The 15432-nt window shown below is 44.5% G+C and overlaps 1 protein-coding gene and 1 non-coding gene across 2 annotated transcripts; one reads left to right on the top strand and one right to left on the bottom strand.

The window, feature by feature from the left end:
* The first annotated feature begins 108 nt into the window (after positions 1-108).
* On the top strand, positions 109-10806 carry ACP6 (acid phosphatase 6, lysophosphatidic). The gene is made up of 10 exons (XM_074971813.1): positions 109-754; positions 4197-4325; positions 4413-4543; positions 5115-5194; positions 6197-6284; positions 7924-8056; positions 9039-9139; positions 9831-9926; positions 10160-10325; positions 10636-10806. Exons 1-10 carry the CDS (start codon positions 557-559, stop codon positions 10759-10761), a joined length of 1248 nt encoding a protein of 415 aa, XP_074827914.1. The 5' UTR covers positions 109-556; the 3' UTR covers positions 10762-10806.
* Positions 10807-14495: 3689 nt separating this feature from the next.
* Positions 14496-14569, bottom strand: TRNAI-AAU (transfer RNA isoleucine (anticodon AAU)). Its single transcript has one exon. It is a non-coding gene; the product is annotated as a tRNA-Ile (tRNA).
* Between the last annotated feature and the right edge of the window lie 863 nt (positions 14570-15432).

Raw genomic sequence — 15432 nt, forward strand, 5'->3', positions numbered from 1 at the left:
CGGGGTGATCGAACTGGCCTCGGGTCCGGCTGGGAGGCTCCGGAGTTTGTAGCGGGGACGGGGACGGGTCCGCTCCCCCCCGCCCCCGCCCCCGCGCGCCAGGAGCGGGGCTGCTGCCGCTGCCGCCTAGCTGGGCCCCCCAGCTGCGGCAGGGAGAGGAGGAGGCAGTGGCTGCTGCTGCGACGTGACGCTTTGCCTCCCCCCGGGCTGGCCCCGGGCGGAGCTGGGCTTAGCCCTGGCACCTCGCTCACGGGTTGTGCTAAAGGAAGGGGCGGGGGGGGGTGTGTGAACAGCCTCCCCCTTGCCCCCCAGCTGGGGTGACCAGACGTTCCCATATTAGGGGCTTTGCCTTACAAACGCCGCTGTCACCACGGCCACCCCCGAAACTGGCCCTGATTTTTCACACTTGCTGTCTGGCCGCCCCCGAGCCGCCTGTGGGCGGCGGCTGAATTCGCGGGCTGAGGTGCAGCCTCCTTGCGCCGCCGCCCTTTCCCAGGGCTGCCATTACATAAACTAATCCACACGCCGCATCCGTTAGGGAGGACAGCCCCTCGGCATGGGTATCTGGGCTCGAGTGGGTGTCGTGGGCACCCTGGCTTTCTGTGTGCACCAGAAGAGGGTAGCCCTGGCTGAGCTGAGAAGGGACAAAACTCAGTACAGCAGCGATCGCCCTCAGCTGGAGCTGAAGTTGGTCCAGGTCATATTTCGGCATGGAGCTCGCACTCCTTTAAGGCCTATCCCGAAACCAGAGCAGGTGAGCGGGGGCTACTGGAAACTCCGGACGTAAGGGCGGTGTGGCCGATCTGAGGAGCAGAGGAAGCTGCTGTCCTTGTATCTTGGGGAGAGAGGAGAGTATCTGCAGTGCCAGGGTGTGCACTAGAGCAGTGCTTCTCAAGCTATCTGATGTGGGGGGGACTGGCAAATTTTTTTTCCAATGTGCGCGCAGACCGGCAGCCAATGGCTCGCGGACCGGCACCGGTCCACGGACCACCACTTTGAGTAGCACTGCACTAGAGAGCAGTAGAGCACAACCATGAAGTGTTTTGTTGTTTTTTAAAATTTGACTTCAAGTAAAATCTATGTAATTTTTGTTCCTAAACTGTAGTGTGTACTGGCAAGTAGACAAGTACTACTGTGCTAAAGTGTGAATTCTGACTCTTCCTGGTACAGCTGATTCACAGTCCAGACTGAGCTCTGAGTGAACTCCCAGTTTCTGTACCATATTTATAAACAAGTATAGCTGACGACACTACAATAGTAAAATTTGGACCCTGGCAGATCAACTAGAGTGGCAAAATATCAGATCTAGCATTTGGATTCTTCTGGACCTAACTGTATTTTGGTTCCCACATTTTACCATTCAATAATACCACTTCTCTTTTATTACTAGATTTTAAAGCGTTTTACAAAGGAAGTCTCATTATCCTCATTTAACAGATGGGAGAAACTGAGGCACAAGGGGACATGACTTACCTAAGGTCTCCTCCCTGCAGCAGAGTTAGGACTAGAAATCAGGTCTCCGAAGCCCCAGTCTATTAGGCCATGTTGGCTCCTTACAAACAACACTTCTATTCAGTGCCCTTGCACTAGAAAAGTCTGGTTCCCAGTGCATTCTGGTGCAATAAAGCTTGGGAGGAGAGGACGGAAATCCACTACTGGATCCACTTAATTTTTAGTTTTCTTCTCTCAACTCAAAATCAATTACTCTGTATAATGACAACTAGTGTTACAAACAAAATGCTTATCTGTACACCATTCTCCCCTACCTCCCTACCTGCTGTGTGCTTTACACTTATTTATGAGGAGAAGAGCAGTTATCCTTCAGGGAAGTGGCAGTGTGGTTTAGCAGGAGGAGAGGAGATCCTCGGTGAACAGGATGGGTTTGACAAAGCGAAGACATGGCAGCCCTTTGTCTTGGGGAGCCTGGTGGTTCTGGCATCCAACACTGGGAAATGGTGCCGCCTGGTGGTGGGGCTTCTGGCCTGGACTCTGGGGTTTTTTTGTTTTGGGCATCTCATAAATTGTTTCTAAAGCCTAAACACCCCAAAAGACCAAAGTGCCTTTGAAGGGTAACACGTGTCTTTTTGCAAGGTTAGCTTGCCCTTTGGTCATCATGCTGAGAACACCTGCAATTCCTAGGTAAGGGCTTTGGACCTAAGAATCTAACGACACTGTACCTCCCAAACATAGTCAGTGCCCTGCTTCAGAGACATTTGTACGTGCAGGGATTCAGACTTGGTGAATCTTCCAACTCCTGGATGTGGTATCTGAATCCTATCAGAACATGTTCATTTTCGCCCCTATATCTTAGGTTTTTACTATCTGTGTAGATAATAAATGGAGCTGGTGTGGTGGAAGAAGAGGGAGCATCTTGTCTAGTGTTGGTCAGATCATATTTGATGTTAGTGTGTTCAGTGCAACTATGCTTATGAGTGTTTGGTTCCAAATGTGGTTCCAACTGTGATCTAGATTGCTATCAAATTTGTGGCTTTGGTAGATATGTTAGCCAGGGGTGGTGTAATGGCTGTCTTTAAAACAGGGATGAGATAGATCTCTGATTCAAATTGACTTGTACAGAAATCCAAACAGGATAAAGGGAGTCAGAATTGTTAGGATACCATTTTGGAAAAAATAGCAATATTGGATAAAATAGTAATTAATTAAAGTTAGATGCAATTAACAATACTATAAAGCCTTGCTCATTTGGCGTGACAACAGGGAGTCCCATTACCAAGTGCTGATTTTTTTTAATTAGTAAATGAACAGAATAACAAAGCTATTTCATTACAGTGTTCTCTATTCATTTATTGTGATAGCTGTAGTTTAATTTTAATTATTTATACAATATGGCGTGGTAGTAAACATACTCTCTAATAATGTGAAAAAGTAATGTCTTGGCAATATGAAACCTCACTACAGGAGTCTGCTGTTAAATCTTTGCTGAGAAGAGGGTTCACACCATTTATTTAAACATGGGAATTAGGAAGTTGCAGTTTAGCACGGTTCTGATGTATTAATTTAAAACGTAGTTAATATTGAGTGCCCGAACATGTTCTATTGAAGTTAGTGTGGGTGCATAGCTGAGGCAGAACTGGATCCTCTGTTACTGTAGAAGTACACATAATTATGATCACTAGTTTAACTACATGGAAATACTATAAATTCACTTTTGTGTACTGAGAAGCTGTTGATGTCCTATCCCTTAGCCACACTCAGTATCTGATATAAAATAGTGTTTGGCATCTGACACTCTCAGAAAGATGTCTGTCACACTTCTAACTTAAATAGCATCATGTGCAGAGATCCAACTACAGTGTCACATTTTCTCCAAACGTATGTAACTACACATTGTTACTGTAGAAGATACGTATCTGTTTAAGTGCACAAAGCCACTTTTAATTACAGTGTTTGCCAAATACCAGCTAGATCCAATTTTTTGCTGCCCTTTTGAACCAAGATCCATCCGGGTCCACGCCGTCTTTGTACTGGTACAATGGGTACTGGCTTCAGTTTTCTGTTGTAGGTGGCACAAATTTAGGGCTTGGAGTAAAAAATGGCTAGATCTTGCCAGTACAGCAGCAGCAGTAGAGATCATCCCTCTCACGCTCCCTGCCACTGAAGTGGCAAAACCATTTCTACTTGCCACTTTAACCAAGTGCTCGACTCCCAATACTCAGACACAGAGAGCTGTGCCAAGGCAATGAGCACTTGCTATGCAGGCTGCTCCAGTAAGCAGGCACTACACTACCCCACTTACCTGGGCATCATTGTGATTGACCCAGCTTTTCGTGGACTCCGATTGGGAGCTCTTGAATCTGAGAGTACTAGCTCTACCATTTAGCTCAAGGAGAAATTCAGTTTGCTGTTAGTAGCAGGTGTGATCACCTGTTATTTCTTCAGCTGCTAGAGGGGTATGGCTGTCTCGGCGCTGGAGGTTCTCAGGAGCAACAGAGAGGTCATGTTGCATATCTCAATAATGGAGGGTCTCAGATGTCCTAGCACCATACATTCCAAGATGCTGTGCTATATAACAGGAGATGATAGCGTCATGTACTATGTATTACCTGATCCTGTCTCATTATTGCAGAGGCAGCGCAGTGTGTTCCCCCATGCTTTGGTGTAGCCCAGAGTAGTTCTGATGCGATTGGAAGATTATTATTTTCTACTGAAGCATTTCTCTCATGTTTTTGCATCAGGTGGAGTGGCATCCAACTCTCTTAGAAGTCCCTGCTCAAACCCAGTTTGATTACACAGTAACTGACCTCTCTGGTGGGCCAAAACCCCACTCCCCTTATGAAGATCAGTACAAAAAGACCACACTGAAGGTGAGAGACTCTTTCCCCTTGATCAGGTTCCTCTTCAAGACTTTAATCTTTCCAGGCACTGAATGTGACTGCTGTTTCTCTCCCCAGGGTGGTGTCATTGCTGGGCAGCTGACAACAGTGGGGATGCAGCAGATGTTTGAACTGGGGGAAAGGCTGAGGAGAAGCTATGTGGAGAAGATCAACTTTCTATCTCCGGTGTTCAAACCTTCTGAGGTCTTGTGAGTTTCTGAAAATTCCTGCATGAGTCCCCCCCACAGCCCTCACTTTTACTTCTTGGATGAAAGCTCCCTGACTGACATCCTCCTCCCGCAGTGTTTCTCACTGCAGGCCTCTGACACCTCCCACATGGCCAGTACAACTTTGTACCAGGAGTCACTAGTGCAGGGGTGCTCAAACCGGAGGGGGGGGGGGGAGGGGGAGGCAGGGGTCATGAGGTTATTACATGTGGGAGTCACGAGCTGTCAGCCTCTACCCCCAAACCTTGCTTCACCTCCAGCATTCATAATAGTGTTAAATATTTTTTTTAAAAAGTGTTTTTAATTTCTAAGTGGGGGGGGGGGAGGAGTTTGCACTATGAGGCTTGCTGTGTGACAGGGATCACCAGTACAAAAGTTTGAGAACCACTGCACTAGTGCCTTCCGGTGTCTGAGTTGCCATTTCAGGTTTTGCTAATATTGACAGTGGGGATCTGGAGCTGCTGATTCATGAGGAGATCAAGGTCCCATGTCCAACAGGTTGTTCTTGGATGTGGCCTTGTTTACAGTTCACAAGCTGCCTTCTCTCTTTCAGCATCCGTTCCACTAATATTGTTCGCAATCTGGAGTCCACGCGGTGTCTGCTGGCTGGGCTGTTCCAACAGCATAAAGAAGGTATGGTGTGTGTGTGGGGGGTCATTTCTGACTGTTCTTCCCACCCTCTATCTACCCTAGATACACTCTCCTCTCACACATCCCAACTGCTCTGGTCCCCAGGTTGCTGTCTCCCCACCACCCTTCTGTTACTCTTTCTCCCATCTAGGATCTCCTGCCTAGTGCATGAGTTGTCAGTTTGCCTTGTGCTCTGTCTCTTCCTTGGCTTCATGTTGATGCCCATCCTTGATCCCTTCCCACTGGTGCTGCAAGCTCAGCTTGACTGAGTAGGGCAGCATTTACCAGCGTCAGAAACAGGCAATGAGAAATGAAGAGTAGGCCACATTACATTGTCAGGTCCGAAATGTCTCTCTAGAGAACCTGGAGCATTCTGCTTGTAAGAGTCCTGAGCCCTGTTAAGTTTGACCATCCAGAAACACCTTCACCTGCAACCTGAAGCTCACCAATGTGAGACTAATGTCACAGGGAGCAGGCCCTAGAGATATGACTGTCTTGAGAGCATCTCATTTGCTGTTGGTCCCTAGGCTTGAATGTCCTGGCAGCAGTAAAATTACCTACCAGCTCATAACTCTTAATGGGTAACAGGGAGGAATATATTTTGTGGTACACAGTAATACTAAACTCAGCAGTAGGAAATACCACACACAGACACTCGCGCACACACCCTGGCTCAATTAAGATTCCTACAGCAATAAACTCTTTGAGGCAGAGATTGCCATTTATGATCTGTATGCCCACAGCCGTGCACAATGAGGCTCCAAACTGAACGGCCTCTAGGTGGTACCACAATGTAAATATTGATTAACAAAAATAGAATCTGGCAGAGCCTTGGAAGGACATGAGGACAAAGGTGAGACCTTGCACAAGGAAATTGACTTTAATAGGAGATGGTCTTGCACAAAGGCCCAATTCTGTATTCCTGTACTGGTGAAAGCAGATCTAGTATAAGGCAAACCCAGTTATGCTAGAGATAACAGAAGCCTCCTCTTGTCCATTCCACAGGACCCATCACTATTGTCACTGATGAAGCAAGCACTGAAATCCTCTACCCCAATTACCAGAACTGCCGGCGCCTGAAGCATTTGAGCAGGTAATCCCCAGTCACATCTCTCCTTATGAGGTCCCCATCATGGCACATCGCTGCTAATAACTGAAAGCACCATGTTTTCCTCATTCACTGAATTCGTCCTATTGCAATGGCTGCACTCCTTGTCTCTGTGCAGTTGCATAAAGAATTAGTGACCCTCTGTGGGAAAAAATATTTAATGGCTCTTGAAAAATCAGTTTAATCTAATCACTACAGACACTTGTGCACAAATCATAATTGTATGGTTATAACATGGCATCACTACACGGCAGAGTTAAGGTTGCTTGGGAGCCTTAACTCTACAGTTCCATTCTTTAAGGTGTTTGGATTTATTTTAAATTTAACCTTAACTCTGAATGTCCAGGGCGTGTGTAGTGTTTTGTTTTGGGATCATTACAACATCCGTGTAATATTTATACCCTTAACTGATTGCAGTTAAGGCTGAGCACCTGTTTAACAAAGCTTTTATCTGAGAATTTAAAATATTTCTTATAAAAATCTACATGAAAAGAACATTAAGGTTTTAAAGTCAGGCACTCAAGTTAATAAATGTCAGCTTTAAGGTTGCCAGTGCTATCTAACTCTGTCCCCTTTGCACATATGTACTGGGCTTGTCTTGGATTATTTGACACGCTTTTGTCTACAGCCTAGTAGAGTATCAGAATTCTCACACACAAAGAGGCAACCTTAATTCTGGCGTATGAAAACTGAGTGCTTGACTTTGCAAGGTAGGGTGTATTTTGATGGGGTCAGGAGTAAGGAGTGGACAGGCAAGCAGGCTGACTACCGCAGGCAGCTCAATGAGGCCTGAGAACATGCACACTGCAGCTGGAACATTCACACCACTAAGGAGCAAGCACTGAACAATTGCAGATGTGTAAAATTTTTGGGAGGATTGCCAAATAGGGATGGATTTGTGAGGTGCTAGAGCTGTTGAAAGAAATGGTCAGACTTTTTTCTTTAACATTGATAAAGCTGTTTTCCCCCAATTTAGTTCTGGGAAAAGGCTGAAGAGTTTTTGCTGAAACATGCCGCGCCGCGCCCCCCCCATTCAGACTGAAGCAAAGATCCAGCATGGACATTCACTGCCCAAATGGGTGAAGTTTGGCAAAGTTTAAAAAGAATTGAAGAGGGGCTAGAGGCCAAGTTAACTAAAGGCATCACTCTGCATTGCCCCTATAATAAATACAACAAATGTAGAAGTCAGTCCAGAGGTTTTTCACTGCTCATTCCTTGTGAGGCAAGCTTGGCAAAGTAGTGCTCCCTGGAGGTACAGGTGGGCTGAGTTCCAGTGACACCGCCTACTAATTGATATGTAATCATTGCTGAGTGTGTCCTTTTCTTTTGAAATGCTTGTGTCTCATTTAGATTTCCTCCTTGGAATGAACATCTCCTCCCCAGGTTAGAGTCCTACTGACAAATCTAAAATCTCAGCATCAGCTCAGACACTGAGAATCTGTCTCTTCTAGTGTCAGCATTCCAAATGCTGGGACACCATCCAGCACTAAGCGGTTTCCATTCTCTTCCCCCATGCACTCCTGGAAGACAGCCTTACCCAACGAGCAGGGAGGTTCTCTTGTGGCTATCTTGTTGCTCTTGTCAGCATGCCTGAGGATCTAAAAAGCCTCCTTTTTCTTGACAGGGGTAAAATGGAAAGTGTCTTGTTGCAGCCGGGCATCTCGGATGATCTGAAGATGATTCGAGAGGAGATGGGGATCGACAGTGAGAAGCCTGTGGATTTTTTTCTTCTACTCGACAACATCTTCGCTGAGCAGGTGAGGTTGGACATAATTGAAGCAATGTCAGGCCTCTATCCTGCAAGCTGATCCACACAGGTAGACCCCTGTGGATATGCAGAGCCCCATAAAGTCAATGGCGTTCCACAGGCATCTACCTGTGCAGCCCAGTTGGCTGGATGCAGCTCTTGGAAAGTAGCAGCCTGAGGAAGATTGTTTTAATATGAAGCAAGGTTCAGAGCAACCTCTTCTCTAACCAACAAGAGTTGGCGGGCATGTGGTTGTAAAATAGACAAATTTATTTAAATGGCAAGTTCTCCCCCACCCCTGAAATAAGTTAAAGAAATATTTTTCTTCCTTTACTCAGCTTACAAAGCTTAGTAAATAATTCAAATATTGGCCTATATATTTGCAAAAAATTTTCCTACTATTATTTACCTAGCTCTAATCAGCATGCAAAGAACTGGGCCTACAGGCAGGCAGTATTTCCACCCGGCTCCTACCACAGTACATATGATCCAAATTTACTGCCTTCCTGAAGTTTGCCTTTATTGTTAACTTACATAGACCTTGACCTATCCTGCCTCTTGAGTTTGGCTGGTTCCAGGGCTTTTTCTTGCAGGATTCTGTCTTTGCTCAAAGTTCCCTGTCTCAAAGAGAGAGGCTCAAACTCCTTTTTATAGCCCTATTCACATTGGAACTAATAGGATTCACCTGGTCTGGCTGTCAGCCGAATAGCTCTGTGCGTCCATCGTAAGTGCCAAGAGCACCTTCAGTGCTTTTTATGTGAGTGAAAGCTTGAGAAATATATATAAACCTTGCAGTTGGTATAAGGGCCAGCTCCTTATGTTAAATTCCCCCAAAACTGCAACACCCATCACAATTTAGTTTCCAACAGCAAGTACAGACCTGTGAAGTGTGCATATTGTGACACTTAGCCCATGAACACCTGTTTAGGTGTGAGTGTGTATGTGTCCTCGGTACCTGCACACTGGTTGTTACACCCCACATGTTCTTTCAGGTACATGACTTGCCCAGCTGCCTCGTGCTGAAGAACTTCCTGAAAACGATTGAGCGTCGATCTATCGACTCAATGATTTACATTCTGGAACACAATTCAAGGTGATGTCCCGTATCTCCAGACCCCAGCCTGAAGGAAAAGTTCTGCACTTCACTAGGTTGAGTGGGGAAGCGGGGAAGGTTCCAGCATGGGAGGCTGGGGCTGGATGAGCAAAGAATCCCTTTTGCAGGATGTCATTCCAGACATGTGGAATCTGATTTCCACCAGGCAGAGGATTATCCCGGTGGTGCATCACCTGTAACGCACAGCTGGGCTGCAAAGAGAGGGGTTGATACAGGTGGGAAGAGTAGGCCTGCAGCACACGACTTGCAGAACATTTTCAGCTGATATACATAGCTGAGTAACCGTTTCACAATTGTTCGTAAAAGGAGATAGGAGGCTAACTTTGCCGAAGGACATGATATTTTTTCCTTAAAAAAAAAAAAGAGTCCCCCACCTGCAATGCCCAGCAGCTCTTCTCGGGTGATGGGAATGCTTTCCCCTTTTATTAGGGCTGTGGTTCTCAACCTCTCCATATTTTGACCCTGCATTAAAACAATGTTTCAGGATTCCCCCTTCCTTCAAGCCATTATGGAAGTGGAGGGTATAGTCATGACCCCAGGTTGAGTATCCGAATATCGGAGCAAACAAAATGGGAAAGGGAAATAAAGGGACAGATCAAGAGTTCACCAACTTTTTTTGTGTGGACCACAGTTTTTTGTTCAGGCTAATTTCCAATTCCATCTGTTCTAGAGAGGTTCTCCAGATGTGTGTTGGTCCTCTTCTCTATGCAGTACATGAGAATATAATGAAAGCAATGGATCCATCATTTCCTGCTACAGAAGCCAGGTACAGGACGATATAATTGTCTTTCTAGCTACCATCAGTGACTGGCTGCACCTGTAAAGAGCCAATTTACTTAGACATTGAGTGTGTATGAGTAAAGGAACAGCTGTGTATGCAACCATTATCTGAGTTTTAAAAGCTAATCCACCATTAACAAAGGCATGCAGGTGGTAGCTAGATATCCACAGAAATAAATGCAAAATGTTTATTTTAGTATCTCTCCTCCCACCCCTCAGAAAGCTCATTCTCTATGCTGCTCATGACGTTACCCTCATCCCTCTGTTGATGGCACTGGGGACCTTTGATCACAAGTGGCCACCCTATGCTGCAGATGTGACAGTGGAACTCTATCAGCATCGCCAGTCCAAAGAATGGTTTGTACATCTGTCTTACAATGGAGAGGTAAGGACTCAATGGTGGCTCTGCAATGCAAGTGGCTAGATAGTAGGTCTTGCAGCAGATTTCCAGCACACTAAGCTGTGGAATAAGAGATTTCGGCTGTCAGAGGGAACATAATTAAAACACTCACCCACAAGATGAGTAGGGAGGAGCCTAATTATCTTTCTGGCCTGGCCACTGATTCAATGGGACCTTTTGGCAAAGTTCTTTATCCTCTGCCTCATCATCTGTTTGAGATCATACAAAAGGGGTTTTGGCAACATAAGTATATGTCATTTACTAAATGGGTGTAAACTTGATTGTCTCTCTGCAGGAACAATTGGTGAGAGGATGCAGAGCAGCTCTCTGCCCACTGGAGGAATTTCTAAATGCTCTATCCCACTATGCTGTAAGTCTAGAGAAGTACAGTGTCCTTTGCTCCCAGATGGAGGAGAACTAGCAAACTCATTCATTAGTAGTATTAAAATAAAACTCAGTTTCCTGCCTACAACCTTTGGTGTTTGAACTCTTTCCTCCCTCTCTCCATCCAACAAATTGCTATGAAGGTGACTAGACCTGTTCATGCCAGATGCAGGATTCCGCCGGTCTGGAATGCACTGCTGCTAACTCATGCATTTGCAGCAAGAGGAGGTAGTGTGTAATATACAGTAACTCAACCTCACATCTGGGTAGTGCATCTGCCAGTATGAACTACTGTCAAAATACAAAGGCAGTTAGAGATTGTCTCTTACGCTGAAGATAGCGAAGGAAGACAGAAGCTTTGGCCTGACCTGCTGCTGTGGACATAGAAGGGAAAACATCACCCCCCGTACCCCCTCCCTAATAGCAAAAGGCTGGAGTATGTCAGATTATCTGCTTCGAGAGAGACACTCTCCAGGGTGCCTCCATGGGTGTTTATGTTGAAAGCAATGTAGACTGTTGCCTCTTTTTCCCCACCATAGCAGCCATGCTCAGCACAGAAGCTATCTTCCCTTCTTTCTCACCTTAAGTCCCAAGCAGCATGTTTGCACGAAGTAGTCTAGTCCATTGATAGTGTATATGGTCCATGCAGACCTCTCCCATTTCCAAGGCAGTAAAGAGGCTGCTGAATCCCCTTTCTACTATCATGATACATATGGAAATTTGCCTGCTTTGAGCATATAACTACACCAAGCCAAGGTTAAGTATGGGAACATACACAATGAATGCCTAGGTGAATTTGATGTCTCAATTTTAAAAGGGAAGTTTAGTGAACTACTCTAGCCTATACTTGCAGATTGCACAAACTGGGAAGGATCATGGCAGCTTGTACTCAGTGAGAGCACTCTAGGAATACACCAGTTAGAGTGCCCCCCCCCCCGCCCCGCCCCGCCATCCTTAAGACTGGCCATGTCTCCCTCCCCACCAAGCCCTATCTCAGAGGTATGCAATTAGCATGCATCCAAAAAAAAAAAAAAAACCAACCACTTTAATTTACTTTGAATCAATCATGTGTGTTAACTGCAATTAACTTCTTACACCTCCTGAACATATCATATTAGTCAATGGTACACCCTCATTTGGATCACCGTGTTCAGCTCTGGGCCCACTAGCTCAAGAATGACAGCAGAAAGCATTCTAAGAAGAGCAATGGAAGTGATTACAGCCATAAAGATTAATTATTTATGTGGAGACTGAAGCAATGAGGACTATCGGGAAAGGGGACATTATAGGAAGTCTATACAATAACTAAAGCTGTACAGAAGGTAAAATATAAGGTCGTTTACCCTCATCATAGGACAACAAGATACCATCTAGTGAAACTGAACAAGGAATTCTGTGGAACCCATTGGCACAAGATACTCTCAAGAACACAGGCAGATTTTGAAGGACTATACAGCTAATGAAAAGAACCACTTACCCTAGGTAGGATAAAATACATCTTAGAAAAAGTATAAAACCCTCATGCTTCAGCTCTCAACAGGTTATTCCATAATGTTATATATGGGGTTTCTGGCACTGGCCACTGTTGGACAAGATACTGGACTAAATGGACTAATTCAGTATGACAACTCCAATATAAGCACAAGATTAGAACGGAAGGGTGATGGTGTGATGAAAGAATTAAGCCAAGATCTGCTGAGGAAGATGCCCTTGTCTATGACTAGCAGTAATATTCTTCTGCACAACACTCAGCCAGAAGTGATGCAGCAGGAGCACTACAAAGGCACTGTGTGCTGGGGGCTTTGTCCAAGACCTATAGAGCTATCTAATGTCTAGCAGACCTGTAGCCACTATAAATAATAGTTTTGAAAGGAATTCTGATGGGAGATGAGTGTAGTTTTAAACAAAGACAATACCAAAGGAGGAAGTTAAGACCTGTAAGTCTACAGGACTGGAGGATACTGCCAACTGCTAAAAAGCAAATACAGGTATGAAGTAGCAGAGGTATTTATGCTAACATGGATATTATTTTTCAAAGTCATCAACTCCAAAACAGGGCTTCTCTCTACAAGAGTCAGTAAAGAGGAATCCTGCTACTTACAGTTCATGCAATGTATGTCTAAGGATAGACTAGTAAAGACAATTACTGAATCTAATATGATCAACTGAGAAATTTCTATAAAGGAAAACTAAGCCTTAATGTAATACAAGTTCATTTAGGGCATCCAGTCCATCTCCCCCTCAATGCAGCATCAGACGGATTTGTTTGCTTTTTTAAACTAAATGTCCTTCAAACTTAAGAATAATAATTATGGGGAAAACATATCCAATGTTGATTTAAAGATGGTGCGCAACAAGCAGTTAAAGTAAAGAACTGGTTTTCATGCTGAGGCGTTAGTAGGGAGAATGTCTTAAAACTTGGTGTGGAAGTTTCATTAGAGGAGGAGAAGCTGATACTGAGTTGAAGTGGAGCCTGTGGCTCCAACACAGTAAATGTTAGTGGAGTTTTCTTTAAAGGATTAAAAAGACACTCCAGCTGTTTAAAACACAATACATGGCACAAGGTATTGAAGTGTCATGTCTACAATAGGCAGCTATAAAAATACTGTAAATTATCTACATTGGACAGCTTTGAACCTGGAGGATCCGCTGCTGAAAGTGGGAAGAAAATGAAGGGAACAGGCCAACGGCAGACGTGAGATGAGATCTTTTAAGAGTCGCTGCTACCAAGTTGATGTAGCAGACCATGGTACTTCTCTAACTTGGAGTCTTGCCTTCAACTTTGTTCATCTCTCTTCAAGAAACACCAAATAGTGAATGAATTTGGCAGAGGACAACTGCATATATTTAATTATGTGTGAAGACATGAGTGTGCAAAGATTACACGTGGAAAAGAACATTTACATTAGACATGATGGATGTATTCAAAATTATAAAGTGTAGTGAAAATTAATCAGCTGCACCTCTTTCTGCTGTCAGAGAACAAGCAGATTCTTGATTAAATTATTGGTGCTGCGATTAACTAAATTAAATCTTTTATGCAACATATTTGCAATCTGTGGCCTACGGTGCCTTAGTAGTTCATCAGAATAGACGCTGTATTTAAGAGGTCTAGATAATTTGTCTAGGAGTCACATTTATAATTAAGAAAAGAAAGATATGAGGATGCCTAAATTCATATCAAAGAATGAGGCTTAGGCACTGATGCCACTCAGGCAGTAACCTGTCCCAGTACCTTCTGATTCAACATAGGTTAGATCCCAAGAGCATAAAGAATGTTGTAAATCTTCTGAAGCATCACTTAGTGGGTACCACCAGAAGACAGATACTAAGCTAGCTGGTAGGAGAATTTGTATGCAAGATACAGATCCTCACTTGCATGGTTCTTGAGTAGATTAGCTAGCCTGTTATATGGTCTGCAACCCAGAGAATATACTGTCTTTTAGACCCTGATACTGAGAATTGCATGTGTACTTTACAAATGAACTGTCTGCAATACCACAATCTACAACTTTAAACAGATTTCAAATATTTACCATGTATTTGTGATATAGCAGGGATGTTACCATTAAGTTTCAGAAGTTCACCATAGAATATCAGGGTTGGAAGGGACCTCAGGAGGTCATCTAGTCCAACCCCCTGCTCAAAGCAGGACCAATCCCCAATTTTTGCCCCAAATCCCAAATGGCCCCCTCAAGGATTGAACTCACAACCCTTGGTTTAGCAAGCCAATGCTCAAACCACTGAGCTATCCCTCCCCCCTCAAAGGTGTGGCCCATACGGGGATCAAACCCATGACCTTGGCATTATTAGCACCACGCTCTAACCAACTGAGCTAACCGGCCATCTGGGGGTTACCTTTTGGGCTTTTTCACTATCAGGCTCTGCAGAGATTTGAAATGAGAATCTGAATAGCAGAATGTTTCCTCCCACGTTACTACGGAGAAAGAGCAGCCAAGCTTGTATGAATAAAGTCTACCTCATTCCTTCAAACAAAGCAGGAGGAGGATTTGAGAATAAATTGCAGTTTTACTCAGGAGAAAGGACTATGTTTTAGTATCCAGTCTCTCCTCCCCATGCACGTGACATAAAACTTGATTGTTGAAATTCTCTCAAAAAGGTTTGAAAAAAGCAGAGATGGAATTAGACATGGATCAATGAAAGAGCAGCAAGGCAACAATTTACCCAGTCGGGCTGTTTCGTTAAAAAACCTGCTCACTGAGGATTTATCTATCATCTTTGTCATTTATTTTAGTTCTTTCCCCTTTACCTTAGCCTCTAATCCACAAGTCAGAAACCCCACCTCGCTCATCAGCAACCAAGTGTGACAAAGAACCATTGAGTGTTGCCCTTTGGGCAGACACACTTTGGCAGTGAACAGACTTTGCAAACAGCGTCAGACCTTCTCCCAGTTGCAATAGAAAGGAGACACTTGCCTTGCAGTGGACCAAGAACCACTAACCCAGAAGGATGTCCAGAAGCAGGAGAGAGTTTTTAAGCAATTCTCCAGCCCTCAAAGTGCTGAAAGAGGCTGTGGATACCATCTCCAGGGTTCAGGTCTGCCCCTCTGAGATAATGCCAAACTCAAAGAAACAATCAAGTTCAGCTCAGGACAGGTAAAATGAGTACAGGAGAAGTGAATTGAAAGAGGCACGCGACAACCAATACAGTACCTTTTATAAGATACAAAAGCTAGTCCCATCTAGCA

The sequence above is a fragment of the Natator depressus genome, chromosome 1 (genome assembly GCF_965152275.1).
Source record: "Natator depressus isolate rNatDep1 chromosome 1, rNatDep2.hap1, whole genome shotgun sequence".
Lineage (NCBI taxonomy): Eukaryota > Metazoa > Chordata > Testudines > Cheloniidae > Natator > Natator depressus.

What these genes read in the sequence shown, in the direction of transcription:
- ACP6 (XM_074971813.1), top strand. Translation starts at nt 557, where the DNA reads ATGGGTATCTGGGCTCGAGTGGGTGTCGTGGGCACCCTGGCTTTCTGT. An exon ending in ATTCTGGAACACAATTCAAG is followed by an intron (nt 9,140 to 9,830) that starts GTGATGTCCCGT and finishes CATCTGTTCTAG; the next exon opens with AGAGGTTCTCCAGATGTGTG. An exon ending in ATCTGTCTTACAATGGAGAG is followed by an intron (nt 10,326 to 10,635) that starts GTAAGGACTCAA and finishes GTCTCTCTGCAG; the next exon opens with GAACAATTGGTGAGAGGATG.